The sequence below is a fragment of the Macrotis lagotis genome, chromosome X (assembly GCF_037893015.1).
Source record: "Macrotis lagotis isolate mMagLag1 chromosome X, bilby.v1.9.chrom.fasta, whole genome shotgun sequence".
NCBI classification, from domain to species: Eukaryota; Metazoa; Chordata; class Mammalia; order Peramelemorphia; family Peramelidae; genus Macrotis; species Macrotis lagotis.
The window spans coordinates 20,941,794-20,961,807 of record NC_133666.1 but is presented as its reverse complement, the minus strand read 5'-3'; the positions used below and the strand labels follow the sequence as shown (position 1 = coordinate 20,961,807).

Here is a 20,014-nt window from a genome sequence, read left to right as displayed (position 1 = left end):
CTGAGCTAATTAAATGTGATTCATATTTGCATGTTCTCCATATAGTCAGAGCTCAGTTATCAAGTGAAAATAATTTGGTCCTTAGACTTTCTTCTTCCTTCCTATCCATGCTTGGAGGAATAGCATATATTCTGGGAATGTAAACTAGTTTTAACAGCCATATCAGCAAAACTTAAGGGGCAGGGGGATGACTAGGGGAGCAAACTCACAACATGCCTTGCAAAACCAACACATAAAGGTTTCTTTGGATTACCTGCTATTTAGAGATAATCCTCTGGCACTTCCATTCCATTAGCGCAAATAATTGCAATTGAACTACATTTTTTGGTATTAGACTATATCAGACTTTCACGATCAATGGACCTTCTCCCCATTAGCATCATCAAAAGTACATGATAAGTGTCAATTTGTACATGATGCTTTGCTAAAGTATAGAAGACAACAGGGTGAAAACAAAATATCCTTGACCCATAAGCATTTTCCACCACTCACGTATGATGTGTTATACATGCCTCAATTACTAACACCATGAACAATGAGTGAAGATTAAGTTTTTAAACATCTCTGCAGAGAGGAAAAAAAATAGTTCTTATTGGAAATCATGTAGTGCTTCTCCTGATTTGTGTCACAATATTAACTTCCTTGCGGATAATATCACAACTTTTTTTAAACTTATATTGGAATTAATCTTGTGAATATTTAGAATTCCTCATGTGATGTCGAGGCCTAAAAAAACCTTAAAAGTTTCAAATGTTTCTCATATTTTAAATTTTTATTAACTGAATAATAGGCTATGAGTGTGACTGGTAACTAAATTCATACAAAATTTCAAAGACAATTATTTATATACGGAACTAAACATTTTAGTTTTTACATTCAAAATGGCTTTTAATTCAGTTCTCTCATCCCTATCCCCCATGTCTTCATTCATCCTTTCCTTTGTCTTCTCTTCCATAATAGATTTATTTCACTAAGGAAAATAATCAGGAAGACACATTAAGCAGAGCCATGCCTAGAGCCAACACATAAATGTAGCAAAAAATAACTATCTATGAATGAGCGTATACAAATGTTTTTGTGTACAAACAGCTAATGAGAAGTTACTTTTATAAGCAAGGGGGACTGTTACGAAGGGCAGGAGTCCACAAAAGCATTTGTGATAGAAGATTTTTCAACTGTTGAATATCCGTTGCAACTGCATCAAAAAAGCTCTGGCAATATGAGATACCATCCTTGAGGATGTGTTAATGAGTTCTGTATACACAGAATGTCTAACCTTCAAGCCTCATTTCAAGACTTTCCTCTTCCATGAAATCTCATATGGAACAGAAGGGTTGTGTTCTGCATCAAAGGTCCCACATGAATGAAATCATGGTTATTCCAAATATTTTACTACTCTATTATTTCAAAGGAGCTGATTTTGCCTATCCCATGAGATCACAGATTTCTCCAGGGTAAGAGAGGATACTTTCACAATATCAGTATTAACCTGAACACATAGTAGGCTTTCAGTAGATATTCCCCAATTTATTTTACCTATATATTTGATATCTGCTTTGTAGTTGGAAATTTATGAATCAAAGAAAATTAAATCTGAAATACTTTTTTCTCAATTTCATATCCTTCCTCCAAACTAGGTAGGTGAAATTGAATCAGGACAAAATAACAATAAATTAGTGTCTCTTGAGGCTTCTTAATGATATACAAGCATTTTTTTTTCTTTCACTACTATAATGAAATTATCTAAAGTGATGTTATCATAGAGTTGTATTACAGTAAAATGACCCTGAAAATGTGACATGATTCAACTACTCTCAGATAAAAGCAATTTAAAGTCCATACACAACTCATATAACAGGCATAAATAAAAGAAAAAACTATATACCTCCGCACTCCAAGAACCGGTTTCTGACTGGGACACTCGATAGGTATAAATGTAACCTTGATACCTGTGAAAAAGTAAACTTCCATTACTGAAAAAATTCAAACACACATTACCCTATATTTTAGTTAGCAAGAAATCTAAACATCTTGCATACTGATAAATGAATTTTGCCTTCAAAGCATTGAATTTTTGGGAGAGGGGGCAGCATAAATCAGTTAGACTCATAGAACTAAAGAGAATTTCAGGATTTCATTAATAATCTTATAAATGAAACAGAGGCATGGATGGTGAAGCGACTTACCCAAGGTCAAAAAGCTAGTTAATGATAGATTTAAGATTTAATTCCAATTCTCTTCACTCTTTCTCCTCTACCATACTGCCTTATGTCTAGAACAATGATAATAGCTAGCGATTCCATAGTGTTTTAGGTTTACAAAATACTTTACATGTGTTGTTATTTACTCCTCAAAACAACTGTATGAGGGAGGTGTTATTATCCTCATTATACAGATAAGGAAACTGAGGTTAAGGGGGGGGGGGTTGAGTGATTTGGCCAGGGTTAGGCAACTATTAAGAATCTGAAGCAATATCTGAATTCAGTTCTTCCTGCCTTCAAATCTGATATTCCATCCACTGTCACCTATTTTCCTTACACAATTTATAACATTTTAGATTTTAAAATATATTTTGTTAATATATTTTGGTTTATGGGGCAGCTAGGTGGCACAGTGGAGAAAGCACCGGCCCTGGAGTCAGGAGTACCTGGGTTCAAATCCGGTCTCACACGCTTAATAATTACCTAGCTGTGTGGCCTTGGGCAAGCCATGTAACCCCATTTGCCTTGAAAAAAAAAATATATATATATATATACACACACACATAGGTTTTTAATCACCTAGATTCCCTCTTCTCCCTTCCATCTCTCCCAGAAAGCAATTCCATATTTTTTTTTAAAAAAAGGCTTTAAAAAAAAGAAAAAAGGAAGAGAAGAAAAATTACATAAAACTGATCAACACATCAAAAAACTCTGATTTTATATGCAATACCCTTTGTTATTGCTTACCTGGTATGAGAATCTTCAAAGAAAATTATTTGGGAGAAATTAATGAGATCAATGGTTTATTTCATAAGTATTCATCTCTGCCTTAAGTTTTGGTCAAAAAGTTGTTTTTTAGCTGGAGAAAACACACTAAATACTTTTTTTTTTAGTTTTTGCTAGGCAATGGGGTTAAGTGGCTTGCTCAAGGCCACACAGCTAGGTAATTAAGTGTCTGAGGCCGGCTTTGAACTCAGGTCCTCCTGACTCCAGGGCCGGTGCTCTATCCACTGTGCCACCTAGTCGCCCCTAAATACTTTTTGTTAATCTTCTTCACCCTAGTTCCTAGCTCAGCCTAGTTCACCACTCACAGGAAGCTGCTCTCTCCAAAGTTAAAAGTGATCCACTGCCAAATTAAATGAACTTTTTCTCCATTCTTGTTATCCTCGACCTCTCTATCCTGGCAAATACTACTGAACACTCATTCTTCTTTTGTATACTCTTTCCTATTTAGAATCACATAACAAAGCCATCTCTGTGGAATCTCCTTCTACCCATCAGACCTCTCTTTTTGAGTTTCCATTGCTGGTTCTTCAGCCATAGCATTCCCTAACCGGGGGTTAACAACACTCTCTATCCTCATAGTCAGTGACCTCATCAGTTCCCAAGGACTCACTCAATTGTCTCTAAGCATATGACTCCCAGTTCCACATACGTAATCCTAGTCTCTCTAGTTCCACATTCCCAAGAACTTCTAGACATTTCAGACTTCCTCCTCTAATCCATACTCCACACAACTATTGAAGAGATTTTCCTAAGTCTAGCCAAGTCATTTTCCAATTTCAATAAACTCTAATGGTTCCCTTTTACCCTCAGAAATAAATATAACCTCCCTTGTGTGGCATTTGACACTTATCACAATGGTCCACCCAGTCTTTCCTTATTACATATTTTTCCCCTTCCACACATTCCATATCCAGTCCAGTAATTGCTTTTCTTGACATTCTTCACACAAGACTCCATTCCTCCCAGCCCCATGCCTTTCCCTGGCTATCCACCATGTGCTGCTTCACCTTCCTCTCTCCCCTACCTCTGGTTTGGTCCAGACTCTATTCCATATTTTGTTATGGAAAAAACTGGAAAAAAGATAGATGCCCATCAATTTAAGAATAGCTAAACTAAGGTAAGTAGAAAGAAAATTTCATATACACACACACATATATATATATATATATATATATATATATATATATAAATAGAAACAAAAAAAATCTATCTTCATTTGATTGTATCTTCCAATCAGCTACCAAAGTGACTTTTCTTAAAACACAGGTCTCTCTCAACTTAATGGTTTACTATTAAATCCAGGTTCAAATACAAAGTTCTCTCCTTGGTTATTTATCACCTAACTTTCCAGTCTTTCCTCTCCACTCATGCCACACTCTTATGATTCGACCACATTGGTCTATTTGCTGTTTTGGGGGCACTATTCTCCACTTCCTCTGTCATTTATGAAATGTCTAGAATCCTGCCTCTCATCACTCCAGTCTTAGTTTCCTTGACCTCCTTGACATCTCAGCTCACCCTGTCTCCCCAAGCTTCTACTAGTGCCCTTCCATCCAAGACTGCCTCTATTCTTTCCTTGTCTTTTATGAAAATCTAGTATTGACATAGTTTTAGTTATTTAGTTCTTGAACTAGCTTTGGTCTGGTTATTTATATGTGGTCTCCCTCTTTAGCATATGAGTTCCTCAAAGACTAGGCTTATTTTAACCTTTCTATTTCCTATAATTCGTTCAGTGATTGACATATAGTAAGTGCTTAATAAATATTTTTGGCTGAATAAAAACAATCTAAATTGTACATTATGCTAAAATAGTCAAGTTTATCCTCTAAGAAGAGATATGACACAGCACATCATCTCCTCTATTTTTGCAAAGATGGGAAATCATGGACATGGAACACTTCACTGACCATCAGATTTTTTGATGCATTGGTTAGTTTTGACAAACTGTTTTTCCCCCTGCTTTTCCCTCTTTATGAGAAATGGTTCTGGGGGAGGGAGAGAGAGAAAGGAGAAAAAGATATACTGGGAAGTAGAGTTGATTTTTAAACTAGCAATAAAAATTTATTTTAAAAAAGGACTCGATTCTACCTACTTAAACCTGGGCGTGTTTTCTCCACATGAGAAATGTAAGCTCCTTGAAGACAAAAATTATTAAGGTGTGGCATAAAGTAGGCACTTTAAAATTGCCTGTTGATTAACCAAAAGCCTATGAATGTGTGAAATAATTCCTACACCATGAATCAATATCCATTGTTCTAAACCACTTAGATATGGAAACGTATTTCCAACATTAACCAAAAAACTTCTCAGTTCAGAATACATGCGTAGTTAGTTACCTGGCACTTGACATTAGCTTAATCACCGTCTCTTATTCTAGGAAGTATTTCCTTCTTGGTACATTGAGCAATAATTTTTTTTAGTTTATCAAGAACGCTACTGTCCAGATAAATCCCAAAGTCCTTTGTGTAATCTTTATTTTGCTCTTAAAAGTATAATACTCATACTACGTTTCAAAATGAAATCTTATCAGGAATAAGTGAAGAGTTTTGATTCCCATTACTCAATTTGGAAACTTAAAATTCAAACAAGCAAATTAGGGTCAAGAAACAACTCTATTCCATTTCCCTTAGAGGAAGTGATTAGAGGAAATAATTCTGTATTATTAACCTGGAAAGATGGGATTTTAAATTCTCAGCAGAGGTGTGACTAGAATAAACATAGTGAATTTGCCATTTGTAAAACAGTTAGTCTCTAACTAAAAATAAAAAGGACAAAAAATTTACTTTCCTATAAAGCTCTGTTTAATCAAATGAATTAGTCTGTTTCCTATGAATGAATACAATCTTATCTTTCTTTCAGTTAAGCGGGAACTTGATTGCCACTTCAAAAGTTATTGCTCTCTTCAATCTCTGAACTTAATTTCAATAATTCAGAAAACTTTTCACGATTAACACCTCTAATATTCACAAAGTTCCCAGACCCTCAAATATGTAAAGGTAAAAACTATTTCAACAACCCTTTCAAAGGTTCTTGGGTTCAATTTTCAGTTGAAATAACTGAACAAAGAATATTACATACAAGAGCATTTGTCTTATGTAGTCCTGATCCAAGTGTGGACAACTGAAACAAAGAAAGACAAAGAAAACTTCAAAATCTTACCTTGGTCTCTCTGAGGCCATTTTGCTGCTACATGATTGGTTTCTCCCAGCACATAGAGAGCTCACTTGGAACCGAAGAACAAAGCCAAAAAGCTCACCTAATCCATTCTATCATTTTACAGAGAAGGAAACTGAAGGTAAATGACTCTCCCAAGGGGATAAGATCCAGGAATTGAAACTGAGGCTTGACTTTTCTTTAGTTACACCAAGCTGACTGTCTCACCATTTCTGTGCCATTCCCCTTTATATCCACGGATGCCAAGCCAGAAATATAAACTCATGCAAATACTGTCTAGCACAAATGAAGAAATCGTATATTACTAAGTAAAAAATGAATCAGGGTTTGTGGCTGCTGCTGTTTTCTTCCTGCAGCAGGATTGTCTTACCCTCTGCTCCTTCCATTAATTTCAATAACCAAGTCAGTTAGACTTTTCACTTTCTTTCCCCCTGAGTTTCAATTTCCTCATCTGTATAGGAGAGAGCAACGCTAATCTGTGAGTTTCTTTTCAACTCTAAAATTTTGAGCATAAAACAATTTATTAAAGTTTTATTAATTTTACTGGATGGGGCAGCCTTGTGGCACAGTGGATAGAGCACCGGTCCTGCAGTCAGGAGTACCTGAGTTCAAATCTGACCTCAGACACTTAATAATTACCTAGTTGTGTGGCCTTGGGCAAGCCACTTAACCTCTTTGCCTTGCAAAAAAAATCCTAAAAAAAATTTTTTTCTAAATTTTACTAGAGATTCTGCACATCCCATCTGGTAGGAAAAAAAAATGTGCCCTGAAGAAGGGCAAAATTCGAAGCAGTTTTCAGAGGACACTCAGGAAAAAACATATAAACTGGCCTATATAGACCAAAATTTAGAAAACTACTCCTTTTCTGTAAAGATGAAGATGGAAACAGTTGTCTCCACCTCAAGCCCTTGAGTTGGTCATCCAGAACCCTCAGATTAACAGAATAGAGTTCCAATATCATTACAAATACAGTCAACAACTGACCACTCTAGTGACAAGATTACCTCTAGTAATCATCAGAAACAAACCCGGCACTTTAATGTAGGGGGAAGGACAGCACTTTAGTTATCATTGTATCTAGTTAGGCCTACAAAGCTTTAATTCCTTAAGCCCATTCCAAATAAAATCCAAATCTATACTGGGTCTCAAAAGCAAATCAGTTTAGGATTAAAAATTAAAAGGCTGCCATAAATCAAAGTGGATATCTAGGAAATGATGGTGTTTCTCTTACATAAGAACATTTCTCTTTCTTACTGAATTTTACTTTTATTCATACAAATAAGTGCATTTGATCAACTAATAGTATAAGAGGTGACCCAAAAGGAGGATTGGAAACCTGAAAATGTGCTCTCCAGATAAGAAAGCCTAAGATTAAAAACCAGATTCAAATAACTTATTGGCAGATGAGAAGTGTGATGGCTAAACAGGTTTGTTCCCCCTTGCAAAGCTAAATCTATTCCTTCACCTTTAGCAGCCTCTCGCCTCCTATATTTATAAACTTTCTCTATTCCTAGAGTCCTTTACCTTTTCCTTTATTTTCAATTCAATGCAAACATTTATTAAATACTGAATGTCCCATCCTGGATACTAGGGGCAGAAAGAAGAAATCAAAAATCATCCCTTATTGTCCCCTCCTCTTTTCCAGACTCTGATAAAACAAAAATAAAAGTATTCCTTTTCACCAAGGCCAACCACATTAAAAATGTATCTGTTATCTTCTTGTCTGATCTCGTTATCTCTTATACTTTTTGTGTCTTCCTTAAGGATGTGATTTCTCTCTCATCCCACTCAGTTTAGATCAATGTACAACATGGAAACAATGTAAAGACTGGCAAGTTGCTTTCTGTGGGGGGAGTGGGGGGAGGGAAGTAAGATTGGGGGGAAATTGTAAAACTCAAATAAAATCTTTAATAAAAGAAAAAAAAATATATATATATATATATATCTGTAATTCTAACCCCATCAGCCTTCTACTGGCAAACTATCATATTTCCATTTCCTTGAGGGTCTTACCCTCCACAAATTTTTTCTTCTCTTCTTTTTTTGGAAGTAGTCTTTCTTACCTCTTTGCCTCTTTTCCCTATTGAATGAATGGACATTGCCTCAGTCAAACTGTGCCCAGGGGAAGACCTAGTTTTAAAATGCCAAGGTCTCCCACTGCATCCAGGGCCAGCTCCAGTCATCCTGATCCCTAACTGGCCACTGGACTCAGATGGCTTCCGAGGAGAAAGTAAGGCTGGTGACTTTGCACAGCCCACCCACCCCCCACTTAAACACAACTCACTTTCATGTCATTGATCACCTCCCTGACATCATGGCCTTCTTTGAGAATGAAGGATAAATAACACCTCCCAACTATCCCATTTCATTAATCTGAAATCGATGCCCATCCAACTGGTTCTTTTTCTGCTATCTTACTCATGCCCAAGTAGCCTACATCATTAAACCCTCAGTGGACTCCATTATCTTAAACCACCACCCTATCTCCTCTTCCTTTAATAGTACAAATCCTAGGGAAGTTCTCTACACTCACTGCTTTCACATCCTGTCCTCCCTCTGAAACTCTTTGCAATAGAGTTTCCTATTTCATCACTCAACTGAAATTGTTCTTTTCAGAATTACCAAATCTAATGACCTTTCTTTAATCTTTATCTTCACAACTTCTGTGCAACTCACAATATCTGACACCTTTGACCACTATCCCCTCCTGCCTCAGCAGCAGCCCCAGAAAAGTGATGTTATGGAAAGAGCACTGGGCCTGGAATAAGGAAGACATGAGTTTAAAAACAGTTTCAGTTCACTGTGTAACACTAGGCAAGTCATTTAATTGTCTGTCTCAGTTTCCACAACTGTAAAATAGGATTAAAAATACAAGCATCTGCCTCTCAGAGTTGTTACAAGGCTCCAATGTGATATATAGTATTTTAAAGCATAGAAAATGTTGTATTCTTTTTTTTCCCCATTTCCAAATTCTCTTCTTCCTATTGCCTCATCCCCCCAACCAAAGTAAAGGCTAGAAAACAAACTATTACAAATATATATCTATAATCATACAAAACAAATTCCCCATTAATCATATTCCTCAAAAATAGTAATAGAAAAAGAAAAATATTCTTAAATTACATTGAAATTATATTGTGTCATTGTGTTGTTCAGAGTTACTGTCTTAAAGGTTGATTGTCTTTGCAATATTGCTCTTATCGTATATATTGTTCTCGTAGCTCTGCTTACTTCACATCAGTTCATATAGGTCTTCCCAGGTTTTTCTGAAACCATCCCTTCATCATTTCTTATAGCACAGTAGTATGTTATCACATTCAAATATCACAATTTGTTCAGTCATTCTCCAATTGATGGGCATTCTCTTCAGTTTCCAATTCTTTCCAACTATAAAACAGCTCCTATAAATATTTTGTTCATATGGGTCCTTCTTTCATTAATCTCTTTGGTTATAGTCCTAATAACTGTATTGCTGGGTCAGAGGGTATGCAGAATTTAACAGCCTCTGAATAGTTCCAAACTGCTTTTCAGAATGATGGGGCTAGTTCATAGCTATATCACAAGTGCATTAATCTACCTGTTTTCCACATGCCCTCAAACATTCATCATTTTCCCTTTTCTGGCCTCTTAGCCAAAGTGATGGGTGTGAGGTGATACTTCAGAGTAGTTTTAATTTGCATTTCTCTAACTGTTAGTGATTTTAATCACTTTTTCACATGACTTGATAGCTTTGATTTCCTCATCTTAAAACTATTCCTATATTTTGACCATTTATCAGTTGAGGTTCTCATTTTTCCTAATTTGATTCCATTCCCTACCTGAGAAATGAGATCTTTGTCAGAGAAGCTGCTAGGAGAAAGTTTCCTCCTTTTCTTCTAATTTTACCTGCATTGTTTTTGCTAGTGCAAAACTCTTCCCATACCCATAGATGTGAAAGATTATTCTTCCCTGAACCACTAATTAGCTTATATCACACCCTTTGTGTCTAAATCATGCACCCATTTTCACCTTGGCTCGGTGTATGATGTTAGATATTGCTCTAAACCGAGTTTCTGCCAAACTGCTTTCCAGTTTCCCCAACAACTTTAGTAAAATAGTAAACTCTCACCCCAGTATCTGTGATCTTTGAGTCTCTCAGCCATTGGGCTACTTTTTTTGATTTGCTTCTGTATACTGTGAGCACCACACACTGTGTCTGGTTTGTAGTAGGTATTTATTGTTTGATTAACCTGTTCCATTGATCAAGTTCTTTCTCAAGTATCAAATTGCTTTGAAATCTAGTACTGCTTCGCCCCCTTCCTTCCCACATTTCCCACCATTTCCTTGATATTTGTGACCTTTTATTTCACTAGATGAGTTTTATTATATTTTTTCAGCTGTAAGGACTAATATTTTGGTAATTTAACTGAATAAGTAAGTTAATTTAGATAGTATTGCCATTATTGTTATACTGGGGTGGCCTACCCATGGGCAATTAAAATTTCTCTAATTATTTATATCTGTTTTTGTTTGTGTGAAGTTTTTCTGATAACTGTGCTCATTTAATTCCTGTGTATGTTTTTGCAGGTAGACTCCCAATTATTTTATATCATCTAAAATTATATTTCTTCTATCTCTTTCTGTTGGAAAGAAATGATGATTTGTGTGGGCTTATCCTGCAACTTTGCTGAAGTTGTTAATTTTTTTCAATTAGTTTTTGAGTTGAGTCTTTTGAGTTCTCAAAAACCATCATTATTATCTGGGGAAAGTGAAAATTCAGATTACTCCTTGACTGCTCTTTCAAGATCTTTTTTGTTGTCATTGCTATGCTTAGCATTTCTAGTACAATATTGAATAACAATGGTGAGAATAGACATCCCTGACCTTCCTGGAAAGGCTTAAGCTTCTAGCTTAATCCCATTACAGATAGTACTTGCTCTTGATTTTAGCTAGATACTCTATCATTTTGAGGAAAGCTCCATTCATTCCTGTATTTAGTGTTCTAAAAAAGAATGGGTATTGTATTTCCTCAAAAGTTTTATCTTCATCTATTGAAATAAACATGTGATTTTTGTTGGTTTTGTTATTGGTATGATCAATTAACTGCATGGTTTTCCTAATATTGAATCAGCTCTGCATTCCTGGTATAAAGCCAACCTGATCATACTGTATGATTTTTGTGATATAGTTGTAATATCTTTGCTAGTATTTAAAATATTTTTGCATCAACAATCATTAGGAAATTGATCTACAGTTTTCTTTCTCTATTTTGACTCTCTGGTTTATGAATCAAGACTACATTTGTGTCATAGAAAGAACTGGATATGACTCATTTTTTACTGATTTTTTTTTCAAATAGTTTATATAGTATTGGAACTAATTGTTTTATAAGTATTTCTTTTTTTTTTTGCAAGGCAAACGGGGTTAAGTGGCTTGCCCAAGGCCACACAGCTAGGTAATTATTAAGTGTCTGAGACCGGATTTGAACCCAGGTACTCCTGACTCCAGGGCCGGTGCTTTATCCACTATGCCCACCTAGCCGCCCCATAAGTATTTCATATAATTTGTTAAAAACCCATCTGGTTCAGGGTTTTTACTTCTTGGGGAGCTCATTTAGGGCTTGTTCAATTTCTTTTTTCTAAGATATGATTGTGTCAGTATTCTTCCTGTTCTGTTAATCTGGGCAACACATATTCTTTAAAATATTTATCCATTTCATTTTGTTCCTAATAATTGTTTTTATTTCTCCTTCATTGGTTGGGAATTCACTTTTTAATTTTTTTGAAATCAGTAATTTGGTTTCCTTTTTTAATCAAATTGCCAATAGTTGATATATATTTTGCTGTTTAAAAATACAATCTCCCAGTTAGGCATTAATATTTTATTCTATTTTTAATTTATTGGTTAAATGGTTTGATTTTTGCTTTCAATTTCTCTTCTTTGATTTTTAAGACTTTTATTTTGGTGTTTAATTGGGATTTTTAACTGTTTTTTGCTACGTATTTTCAGTTGCATGTCCAATTCAATGAAATGTTGTTTTTAATCTTTTATTGATATGTGTTTAAATACATAACTCTTGCCCTCAACACTGTTTTTTTGTTTGTTTTGTGGTTTTTTTAGGTTTTTGCAAGGCAAATGGGGTTAAGTGGCTTGCCCAAGGCCACACAGCTAGGTCATTATTAAGTGTCTGAGACCAGATTTGAACCCAGGTACTCCTGACTACAAGGCCTGTGCTTTATCCACTACGACACCTAGCAGCCCCTCAGCACTGTTTTTGTTGCATCTCACAAATTTTAATATGTTGTCTCCCCTAAAAATGTATATTTGAATAATCATTTAAATTTGAGGATACATCATTTCCAAACAGTGTTAGAGCCTGTAAATTCCTCACTTTTGTGCCTGCCTTCCAGTACTGGTAAGTGAGGAACCACCATTCTCTCATTTTAAATGTTTTGGCTCTAAATAAATACTCTCAGGTGCAAAACTATGACCTCCACTACCTCTGACCAAGGACTTCAAACTGTCTATAAACATCCCAGCAGGACTCTGTCACTCCTGTGATGCTGACAGCCCAATTGTCTGTAGAAGCCAGGGCAAGCCCTTCCTTTCCTCTCCCTTCCCGTGTATTCTGTGTCTTATTTGTACATGGGTAGCATGTTGTCTATGAGCTTTAGGAGAATGGAACTGTTTTGACCTTTCTTTATATTCCTAGTGTCTAACCATGTTGCTGTGATTGAGTTGTTCAATTGTATTTGACTCTGTGATCACATGGACCATGGAATTCCAGGTCCTTCTATCCTCCACTATCTCCCAAAGTCTGTCCAAATTGATGTTTGTTATTTCCATACCACTATCTCATCCTCTGCCATTCCCTTCTCCTTTTGCCTTCTATCTTTCCCAACATCAGGGTTTTTTTCCCCATGAGTCTTGACTTCTCATTATGTGGTCACAATACTCAAGCTTCAGCTTCGAAATTTGACCTTCCAATGAGTAGTCTAAATTAATTTAAGTCTTGAATGGTTTGACCCCCTTCCTGTTTAAGGAGCTCTCAAAACTCTTCTCTACCACCACATTTTGAAAGTCTTGATTCTGTGGCATTGAGCTTTCCTATTTATAATCCACTTCCCATAATCATACTTTACTTTGTCCATAAGGTGGTGTTCCTGCTTTTTAGTTTGCTGTCCAGAATTGTCAGTTTTCCTTCTAAGGAACAAGCATTTTCTAATTTCATGGCTGCAGTCACTACCTACAGTGATCTTGGAGACCAAGAATGGAAAATCTGATCATGCTGCCATTTCTTCTCTTTTTGGTGCCATGATTTGGACTTTTAATAGTAAGCTTCAAGCCGATCTACTTTCACTCATCCAGAGGATTCTTAATTCTTCACTTTCTACCATCAGCATGGAATTGTCTGAGATTGTTGATATTTCAAATCCCAGCAATCTTAATTCTGCCTTTTTGATTTGCCAAGGCTGGCATTTTGCACGATGTACTCTGTATATAAGTTAAAGAAATCAGATACCAATATACTGCCGTCATACTCCTTTCCCAATCTTAAACTAATCAGTCATTCCATGTTCGACCCTAACTTGCTTCTTGACCCACATCGAGGGACAACTCTTTGAGGATTTATTACATTTTGTGCTGATCTACCCAGTCAAAGGTTTTTGTAAGTCTATGAAGCAGAAGTTGATGTTTCTCTGGAACTCCCTTGCTTTCTCCATGATACAATGAATGCTAGCGATTTGGTCTAGGTACCTCAAATTCAACATGTCCAAAACAGAACTCAATTTCCTTACCCCAAACCCTACCTCTCTTCGAAATTTCCCTGTTATTGTCAATGGAGATAATGATAATGCCTCTTCTGAGGGATAACTGTGAGGATCAAATTAATTATTTGGGGTTTTTTTAGGTTTTTGCAAGGCAAATGGGGTTAAGTGCCTTGCCCAAGTCTACACAGCTAGGTAATTATTAAGTATCTGCGGCCAGATATGAACTCAGGTACTCCTGACTCCAGGACTGGTGCTCTATCCACTGTGGAACCTAGCCACCCCTCAAATTAATTATTTGTAAGAAAAAAAAATCATTTAGTGCAATGCCCAACACATTAATATATATTTTATACTCTACCTCCCTTATTTGATTTTAAATTTTTTATTTGATTTGATTTTAAAAGTCTCCCAAGTCAAGTCTCCCAACCTACCTCTTAGACTCCCTTGTTTCTCAGACTTAGTTCAAAAATCACCTTCTACATAAAGACTTTCCTAATAATCTCTACAGTTATTAGTGCCTCACTTTTCTCTCCACAAATTACCTTGTATTTAGTTAGTGGTAGTGATAGTAAAAGGTCATTCATGGAAGACAGAGACAGAGACAGAGATAGAGATGGATATATTTAAATTTTATTTATTTAAGGCAATGGGGTTAAGTGACTTGCCCAAGGTCACACAGCTAGGTAATTATTAAGTATTTGAAGTCAAATTTGAACTCAGGTCTTCCTAATTTCAGGGCCAGTACTCTATCCACTGCACCACCTAGCTGCCCCATGAAATATATTTTATAACATATAAAAGACACAAGAAAGGTCAGCAAGCAGGAAATACTTTTATTATTACTATGCTAAATAAATATTCTTGAAAAATTATACACTAGCTCAGTTTCCTATACAGTCCTCTTGTGTTTTGTATATTGAAATGTTCATGTCTGCTAATATTTATTAAGGTTAATTTTAATACATTTTTTAAATTCATGATCTAACTTTATTTTAAAGAAAAATTTTCTAGGAGAATATACTAGAAACCAGTTATTTTTTGAAACTATACCAAAGACTGGTTGAAGAAACTAGGAATGTTTGACCATGTCAGAATGAGGTGGTCATTCAAATTATTCTGCTTGGCCTCCAGAGGGCACTGCTCCATATGAGGGAAATCTTAATAGCCAGAGCTGTCCAGAAGTTAAATGAGCTGTCTCAGACAATTGTGGATTCCCCTCTCCTCCTCTCCACAGGATGTATTCAAGAAAAGGACAGAATCCTGTTCAGGATTTTCATTCCGGGAAATGTTTAACCACATAGCTTTTGAGGCCCATACCTGTACTGAGTTTCTGTTTTTACAAGAACCCTTTTTATTCTTGTCCCATGGTCTACTTAAAGTTTCAGATGCTAATTCTAAGAGTGCACAGCTAAGAACTCAGAAGTAGCCAGGTAAGGTTACCTTCCAAATAAATTATGATAAATGGATAAGAGTTATTCACTTTGTGAATAATCAATGGTAAATTATCTCAGATTGCATTTCTTCCACTTTCTGGGCTTCTGGTCTATGTCACCCCCATCATCAAATGGAATATCCTTAGAAAGAATGAAATTTTAGAAAAGAGGCTGAGTCAAGATGGTGAAATAGAGAAGCACTCAATTGTCCCCTCCCAAATTCCCCTCTAAAATAATGTTTCAAATTAAACAAGTAAAATCAACATAAGTTTTGGTGAAACAATTTCCTAGCCCAAAATACCATAGGAAGGTAGCAGGAAATATCTGTCTCACCAACACAGGCAATGCCAACCTTGCCTTCAGGATGGTTGCATCAGTGTAGCAGCAGCATTATGAGCTCATGGCCCAGAGTTGGTGACAGAGAGGGGAGTATCACACAAATGATCAGAGCAGATTGCAGGGAGGGAATCATTTTGTTGGTGCTGAGTTCATGACCCTGTTGCATCGCCCATATATAGTGCCAGGGCCAAAAGGAGCAATACCGTTTGTGATTACAGAGGAGCAAGTTCAAGTCACAATTCAAGGATGGAGAGTGCTTGTGGTTGCCCATAGGTAGTAAGGACCTTAGTTTCAATTCAAAGAAAGAGAGAACCACTAAAAATTGTGACTGCAGGAGAGAGGGAGACTCGGTCAGAGTCCCAGAGCCAGGAGAAGTGCTAATGTTGATGACAGCAGGTGAACAAGTTCTCTTCCCAGGAAAGACCAGAGCACAGTGACCACACCTCTCCTTAAATCAGAAGATCCTAGAAGCACCTAAACCCTATAACCTGCAAAAGTTTTTCCTGAAAACAGCATCAAAAAAGGTATGAAGCTTGGGGCAGTGTTTCCTCTACTCTGGCAGTATAGATCAATTTTAACATTAAAGTTAAAAATCAAAAAATAGGGGTGGCTAGGTAGCACAGTGCATACAGCACCCGCCCTGGATTCAGGAGTACCTGAGCTCAAATCCCCAGTCTCAGACACTTAATAATTACCTAGCTGTACGGCCTTAGGCAAGCCATTTAACACCATCGCCTTGCAACAATCTAAAAAAAAAAAAAAATCAAAAAATAAGTTGGCTGGAAAAAAATAAGCAAGCAAAAAAAAAAAAACTAAATAAATGAAAAAACCCTTATAGCAAATTACAATGATGACAGGGAAGATGAAAAATCAAACTTAGAAGAAGTCAGTGGTGTCAAAGCACTACAAACAAAGGCTCAAAATAAAATGTGAACTGGCTGCAAATCCAACAAGAATTCCTGGAGGCACTCCAAAAGAATTTTTAAATTCAAATAAAAGAAGTAGAGGAAAACTTAGGAAAAGGAAAGAGAATGGTGTAAGAAAGTTATGGAGAGTCAACAACTTGGTAAAAGAGGAATGGAGTACTTAGGTGACACAATGTATATATTACTAGACCTGGAATCAGAAAGATATGCGTTCCAATTCAGTTTCAGACACTTAATAACTGAGTGACCCTGAACAAGTAACTTAACCATGTTTTTCTCAGCTTCCTCATCTAGAAAATGAGATGGAGAATAAAATGGCAAACCATACCAGTATTTTTGCCAGGAAACTCCACAGTAAGACATGACTGAAATGATTAAATAATGACAACAAAAATGGCACAAAAATCACTGAAGAGAATACCTTAAAAAGCAGAATTGGTCAAATAGAAAAAGATATACAAAAATTCAAGGAAGAAAATAACACAAGAAACAGAATTGACCTGATGTTAAAAGAGATAGAAAAATCTCAGTGAAGAAAATAATTCCTTGAAAATTAGAATTTGGCAAGTAGGAGCTAATGACTTTATGAGACACCAAGGAATAATAAAACAAAATAAAAAGAACGGAAAAAAGAGATCTCATTGCAATATCTCACTGGAAACTGATCTGGAAAATTAAGGAGAGAACATTTTAGAATCATTGGACTATCTAAAAGCCATGATAAAAAAAGAGCCTAGAATCATATTGAAAGGAAATTTATCAAGGAAAACTGCCCTGATATCCTAAAACCAGAGAGTAAAAATTGAAAGATTCTACCAAAGAGATGAAAACTCCCAGAAATATTGTAGCTAAGTTCCAGAGCAAGGAAAAAATATTGCAAGCAGACGGAAAGAAATAATTCAAATATTGTGAACTCACAGTAGGAATCACACAAGATTTAGCAGCTTCCACATTAAAAGACTGGAGGACTTGGAATATGATATTCAGAAAGGCAAAGGAACTAGGATTACAACCAATAATGACCTATCCAGCAAAACTGAGTATAATCCTTCAGGGAAATGAATATTTAATGAAATAGAAGACTTTCAAGCATTCCTGATGAAAAGAACAAAGTTGAATAGAAAATTTTATTTTGGAATATACGACTCATGAGAAGCATAAAAGGGTAAATAAACATGAAAAAGGAATTCTATGAGATTCAGTTAAATTCAAACTGTCTACATTCCTACATGAGAAGATAATTGTAACTCCTGAGAACTATCATTTATTAAAGTAGTTAGAAAAGTGTGTATATATAAAGAGAGAAAGTACAAATATTAGATAACTTCAAAAAAGATAAAATTAAGGGGAACAAAAGAAAGAGATACTGAGAGAAGGGGAGGGAGAAGAAAATGGGGGAAATCAGGTAACATAAAAGAGGCACAAAAAGAAGAGTTTTTATAATGCCTCCATTATATTGGAATATTGGGATGGGGGAGGAAGATCAAAACTTGAACATCATAATCATTGGAATTTACTCAAAAAGGAGTTGTTAAAGATATCTCTCTTACCCTATAGAATAGTAGGAGGGGAAGGGGAAAAGAGAAAGGGAGGGGAGCTGATACAAGGGAGAGTAGATTAAGGGAGGTAGTGGCGAAAAGACTTTTAAGAGAGGTGGCTAGGTTGCACAGTGGATAGAACACCAGCCCTGAGTTCACATCCAGCCTCAGACACTTAATAATTACCTAGCTTGTGGTCTTGGGCAAGCCACTTAACCCCACTGCCTTACAAAAACTAAAAAAAAAGACTTTTGAGGAATTACAAGGTAGAAAGACAAAGAGGGGAATAGAAGAATAAACAGACAGGGAAAATAGGATAGAGGGAAATACACAGTAATGATAACTGTAAATTTAAATGGAATAAACTCACCCAAAACAAATAGTATAACAGATGAAAACCCAGAATCCAGTAATATGTTGTTCGTAAGAAACACATTTGAAACAGTGAGATATACAAAGAGTAAAAATAAAGGGCTAAAGCAGTATCTATTATGCATTCAGTAAATGTTAAACAGGAGTAGCAATCATAATTTTAGACAAAGCAAAAGCAAAAATAGACCTAATAAAAGTCATAAACTGGAAAACTACATTTTTACACAAATTAAGGCAGATTTAAACAACTAGGGAAATATGAATTGTTCATGGGTGTGCCAAGCCAATATAATAAAAGTTACAATTATACCCAAATTTACTTCTTCAGTGCCACACCCCCAAATTACCAAAATCTTAATCTATAGAGCTAGGGAAAAAATCATAACAAACTTTATCTGGAAGAATGAAAAATTAAGAATATCATGAGAAACAATGGAAAAAAATGTGAAGGAAGGTGGTTTAGCAGAACCAGATCTCAAACTGTATTACAAAACAGTAAATTCTGGCTAACAAAAAGAGTGGTGGATCAATGGAACAGATTAGGTGCACAATGCAACATAGCAAATGGCCATTAGAATCCAGTGTTTGACAAACCCAAAGACACAAGACTGTGGGACAAGAAATTACTATTTGACAAAAATTGCTAGGAAAGCAGCCTGGTAGAAACTAGTTACAGACCACCACCTCACATTTGTATACCAAGATAATATCAAAATGGAGTCACAATTGAGACTTTAAAAAGTAATATAAGTAAATTAGGGAAGCATGGAAAATTTTACCTGTCAGATCTATGACTAAGGGAAGACTAATGACTAAACAAGAGATAGAAAACATTGTGAGATATGAAGGGATAATTTTTATTACATCTAATTAAAAATATTTTGTACAAACAAAACCAATGCAGCCAAGACTAGAAAGAGAACAGAAAAGTGGAGGGGGGGGGGGGATTTTATAGCAAGTTTCCCTAGTATATAGAAAACTGAATCAAATTTATAAGAATATGAGACATTCCCCAGTTGTTAAGTGATTAAAAGAAGAAGTCACAGATATTTTAGTAATAGGGGTGGGAGGGGGGAGTTTTAAATTACTACTGATTGGAGAAACACAAATTAAAATAACTCTGAGGTACCACCTCACACCTATCAGATTGGCTAGCATGGCAGAAAAGGAAAAGGAAAAATATTAGAGGAGATATGCAAAAATTGAGACACTAAAACACTTTTGGTGGGTGTGTGAACTACTCCAACCATTTTGGAGAGTAATTTGGAACTATGCCCAAAGGGTTATAAACCCTAGACATGCCTTTTGACCCAGACATAACTCCTAGATCTGTAAATCCAAAGAGACAAAAGGAAAAAGAAAAGGACCTAGTTTTCAAATAGTAGCTCTTTTTATGGTGGCAAAGTATTCAAAATAGAGGGGGTGCCTGGTACTTAGGGAATGGCTGAACGAGTACTGTAAGAAATGCCAAGTAGCAGGGCGGCTAGGTGGTGC

General features: G+C 35.9%; 1 protein-coding gene across 6 annotated transcripts in view; it reads right to left on the bottom strand.

Moving 5' to 3' along the window:
* SH2D1A (SH2 domain containing 1A) overlaps window positions 1-20,014 on the bottom strand; it is a 52,664-nt gene that overhangs the window by 23,749 nt on the left and 8,901 nt on the right. For all 6 annotated transcript variants that reach the window (XR_012471808.1, XR_012471812.1, XR_012471809.1 and 3 more), the window contains exon 2: window positions 1,886-1,949. Coding sequence is in view for 1 of the 6 variants with exons in the window: in XM_074202815.1 (XP_074058916.1) it covers window positions 1,886-1,949 (64 nt within the window). In the remaining 5 variants the exon portion in view is untranslated. The remainder of the gene's footprint in view (window positions 1-1,885; window positions 1,950-20,014) is intronic.